At 27.2% G+C, this 5,271-nt stretch overlaps 1 protein-coding gene across 1 annotated transcript; it reads left to right on the forward strand.

Moving 5' to 3' along the window:
* Positions 1–3,792: 3,792 nt before the first annotated feature.
* OCT59_023800 (uncharacterized protein) lies at positions 3,793–5,271 on the forward strand (the record flags this gene model as incomplete). Its single annotated transcript, XM_066134970.1, has 1 exon — positions 3,793–5,271. The coding sequence occupies one exon, from the start codon at positions 3,793–3,795 to the stop codon at positions 5,269–5,271; it is 1,479 nt and encodes a 492-aa protein (XP_065991045.1).

Consider the following 5,271-nt stretch of genomic DNA (forward strand, 5'->3'; position numbering starts at 1 on the left):
ATCAAGCAATTTACTGGTATTATATATCTGCATTACAAGGAGATCAAGATGCTCAAAATAAATTAGAACAAATTCATGTGTTCTATGCAAAGTAAATTGGAATGTTTAAATAAAATAAATAAGTAATTAAAAGTACTTTTATAGGATTTTTTTCGTTTATTTCTTTGAGTGCTATACAGTGGCGGGTGATCTTTCGTAACACAGTAGTCATGACAGTACAAAAATGTTTTATTTTGATTTAATAACAATAAGTTTATTATTTGTAAAAATTTTATATACATTAATAAAATAAAAATCAAAAATTTATTAATATTGGTCAAACATGTGATGCATTTCTTTTGATTGTTATTAAAATTTTTTTTATTTGCATAATAAAGATCCCAAAAACAACCCAAATATATAAATATTTTGATAAACTACATTTTACCACCTAGTATAATCTCCATTAGCTCTAATAACATCGTTTACTATACGATCTGGCATAGCACTCTAATATCATTATCTTCAAACCACTATTTTGTAAGATGTGCGGTATGCTTCGGATCATTGTCCTGTTGAAAGACAACATTATCTTTATCCATCCCATGCCACTCAATGGTTTCCCAATAAGTCTTCCTCCAAGATTTGACGATATAAATTACTATCATTACTATCCATATGACCATAAATTCGGCATATTTTACCAGCGCCACTGGATGTAAAACATCCTCATACCATAATACTACCCAAACCAAATTTTACTGTTGTTTTGACACGGTGGTCTCTTAATGGCTCCCCTGGTTTTTTCCAGCAATATTCTCTGCTATCTGATCCATATATCATGAGCTTTGACTCATCAGACCAGATAACTTTGCTCCAATCCTCTGATGTTCATGATCAATACTTTTTTTGTAAATTTCATACGAGCAATTCTATGTGTTTTTTTAAGATAGGGCTTTTTCTGTTTGACTCTTGCACCTGATCCATTTCGATGTAAGGTCCTATTCACTGTACTTTCACTGACTCCCATCTGCTTTTCAAATTTTAATTTTTTAATAGCTACTGCATTAGTGCACTTCCCTGTTGTAATATACCGCAAAACTTTTCGCTCATTTTGGCCTGTTAAGAGTTTTGGACGTCCAGATTTAGGTTTATCTTTAAAAGTTCCAATAGCATCTTTACATTGCTTGATTCTTATAACAGTTGATTGCGAAATTTTTTCTTTATCCACTACATACCGGGAAGGATAACCTTCTTCAAGAAGAGCACAAATCCTAGACCTTTTTCGATAGATAAAAAACCATAGTTAGTTTATAAAATTAAAAAAGGAAATGATATGCTACAAAGCACCTTTTTATACTTTTTCATTGTTGTTTTGAAGCGCGAAAAAAAATTGTTTATTATTGAAGAAGTTTACTTCAGTTTAGTAAACGGTCAAAAGAAAAGGATCGCGTGTTTTAAGAATTTTTGCATATGGCGAGTGGATTTTTAAAAGATGGACGAGATTGATAAAATAAGGTACCATGACCACTGTGTTACGAAAGATCTCCATTTTACATTTTTCATTTCGGTCACTTTTGACCGCCACTGTATAATAATTAGTAAATAAACATATGAGCTGTGTATTTACTAGCAGTTTATATTAACAAATAATATTATCTATTTATTTTTTAAGTGCAATGTTAAACATAATCATGTGTTTTAACGAATTCTTTAGGACTATACACACATTTTCGAGGATAAAAAAAATCGCCACTGAGAATTACCCTTCTAGACCAATCCCGTACTTTCCATAAAATCTGTAATAAAAAATCAATCTTTAGCGTCTAGCAAATAACGTGAAAAAGAGCATTATAACTTTATGGAATAGTATCAAATTAACTATAAAAAGTATAAAGTTAAAAAGTGAAAAAATGGAACATTAACGAGACAATTCAGGTGTAAACTTTTGAAATAACTAGATGTTAATGCTTTAGAGATTTTATTGTTTTTTTTAAAAAAAAAAAAGACTAGAAAAAAAATCGTAACGAAAATGAAAAAATAATTTTTTTTTATTCGCTTGTAAAACTCAAAACCGCAACGACAAATTACGATATACGATATATTTACAATACTAACTTCTAACTTCTTTCATTTCTATATAACTTAATAAAAGTTTATTGAATATTATTCTTATATTTATCATAAATTGAAATCTTTTTTCCGAAGCGTCAAGTTTTAATAGGATATAGTATTTAGAAATTAATATCTAGTAAGCTTGACGAACAATAAAATAAATTATTATATCCACTATAACTAATTATATATATAAATCAAAGAAACTGTTTAACGAAGCAAGATAACTTAGTCCCATATTACCGGAGTCTAAATCTACTGAACCAACGATTGGAAGATGAATATAGAATGTTCGTCATATTTAATTTTTAATTTCATTTAAAAAGGAAATTATTTCATTATTTCAAAAAATAAAAAAATTTAAAATCCCAATTACGATCTAAGTATTCTATCACAGCACATTCCTTTGTTTTACAAATCTTTATTCATGCCGCATCATGTATCTTAGCTAAAAATATATATATATATTTATAATTAATTATTAATGGACAATTAAATAGATCATATACTGTATGTACAGTATAAAATAATGTATACAGAATTACAAAGCCCAGAGAAATTATTTGTCATATCTATAAAAGAATGAATTCATTAAATAATATTTAAAGCTCTAGATTACTTAAATTTTGACGGACACAATTTAAAAATTTAATTATAATATCTTTTAAAAAAATTACTTACTATTAGTTCACTTAAATATATAAATTAAATTATTTATTTATTTCATTTATATACTTCATTTTTAATTATGTTAATAGTATACATTATTAGTAAAAGAAATGTTTCACCTTCCCTATTTATAAAGGATATCGAAAAAAAAAATTTAATAAAAAAATTTCTAATAAAAAGATATCAGAAATTTTTATTAATATCATTATTAAAGTACTACGGCCCTACCACAAAGGGACTTCCTAAGAAGTGCACTATGCTCCTCCCGTGAAAATTACGCATAGCACCATGCCGTACCACAACCAACCGGTCCTATCGTGGGACTGCAGCGAAAGCTGGTACCCACGAGCTTACTAAAAGCAAGCATCTATGCTCCAACCCTTCGCATAGTATTATACCGCTCCAAAAAAATTCCCAGCCAGCTCTACTGCGAGACTGCAACAAAAGCTGGTACTCACAGGCTTACAAAGTAAGCATGCTATGCTCCCACCCATGCATAGCATCATGCTGCTCCAACAAAAGTACCCGAAAAACTACTTGAGAATACCTATAATACTTCTTTAGACAATAAACGTACGAGTTGTGAGGGGAAGTGAAAAAAATGAGAGAAGAAAGGAAGGAGGAAAAGGAGGCGAGAAGAAGGGTGAGACGACAAGAGTGAGAAGGTAGGGGAGGGAAGGTTGAAAGACGATAAAAATGTGAGGAAGTAAAGATGATATAAGTGGAAATAATAGTTTTATAGTTATACTCTGTAAAAAAGTTTATGATGCACGATCAGTACTATTAAATCAACAAATTATTAGATGACTCATAATTATTACGTCGATGTTGAGTCATTTGATCACGTGATTCAGATCCAGAGTTTATACTTAATGCCAGCTGGAATTATCCAAAAAGGAAAGATCTGCAGTAAATTATTTTAGATCAATATATTTCTACAAAATGCAATCATAAATTTGTGCAACATAGAGTATATATATATATATTTCAGGAGTTAATGTAACACGGGTGAACTTATTTTGTTTCAAAATGTCTCAACTTAATATTGATTGTTTAAACGAGATTTTTAAATATATAGATGATGATGATATAGTTACTTTAAGTTCATGCTTATTAGTTAATCAACTTTGGTGTCAAGTTTCAGTGAGAATTTTATGGAGAAATGTTTCTAATTATAATACTTCGAATTTTAATACTTTAATTGCCTGTCTTCCAAATGAATCAAAAAAAATTTTAAATGAGAATGGAATTAATATTTCAACACCAAATTCAAAATTTCTAACTTTCAATTATTCAACATTTTGTAAAATTCTATCAATTAATCAAGTTCATTACAAAATTGAGTTACTTCTTAGAAATCAACAAACTATTTCATATCGTAAACTTACTAAATATACTTATTTAGTGGTAAAAGAAATATTAAAAATGTTTATGAATAATATTCCTTCCTTAAAAAGTTTAAGTTATTTAAAAAATTTAAATATAAATTTAAATTTGTTACGTTATAACAAAGAAAAAGTTTGTTTAAAAAATCTCACAGAATTACATTGTAGTTCAGATATTTCCAACAAATTTTTTTATCAACTATCACGAATATGTAATAATTTATTACTAATTGGAATAATGATTAAATGTCATAGTATTCCAATTAGATTAGCAGAATTAATTTCAGTTCAGAAAAATTTAAAATCCTTTTATATGATAATAGATTGTAGTATGGATGACATTCTGTGTAATATTCCCTTATTAATGACAAAACTTCCTAACACTTTAATGAGTTTATATCTTTCTGCTGGAACATGCAATTATTCATTATCATTTATAACAAATTTTACCAATTTACAAAAACTTGAATTATCATTTAATTCTACTCTTTATCTTGATTTTGAAAAGTTACAATATGCAAATTTTCCACAATTACAAGTTCTAATAATTAAATTTGCACGTCCAAAATTTGAATTATTAATTAATTTTTTAGAAAATAATGGAAAAAATTTGAAAGAATTATATTTAGATCATTATGACAATTCATTTAATTTAGCAGTTGCTAAGTTTTGTCCAAATCTCTTAAAACTTTATACTATATTTACTAATGAAGAATTAGAAACATTAAAAATGGTTCTTATTAGTTGTCAATATATAGAAAGTATTGAATTATTTTGTGATGAATATTTGAGTGATAAAAAGGCATTGGAAATGATAGTAAATTATTCACATGAATATTTATGTGAAATAGTGATAACATATGATTATCAAGAATCAAGATTACTTCCAGAAGAATTGGAATTTTTCTTTATAAATTGGACGAGTCATATACCACAAAAGTCACTCTCTTTGGAAATTATTAGATGTGAAAATGATAAAACTAGCTTAGATACAGATCATGAAAATATGAAAATAATTGAAAAATATATCAAATTAGGTGTTATTAAGAAATTTAAAATTACAGATTTTGATATTAATAATTACACGTTATCATTTATTATGTCAAATTCGTACAATGTTTAA

The sequence above is a fragment of the Rhizophagus irregularis genome, chromosome 4 (assembly GCF_026210795.1).
Source record: "Rhizophagus irregularis chromosome 4, complete sequence".
Classification (NCBI taxonomy): Eukaryota; Fungi; Glomeromycota; class Glomeromycetes; order Glomerales; family Glomeraceae; genus Rhizophagus; species Rhizophagus irregularis.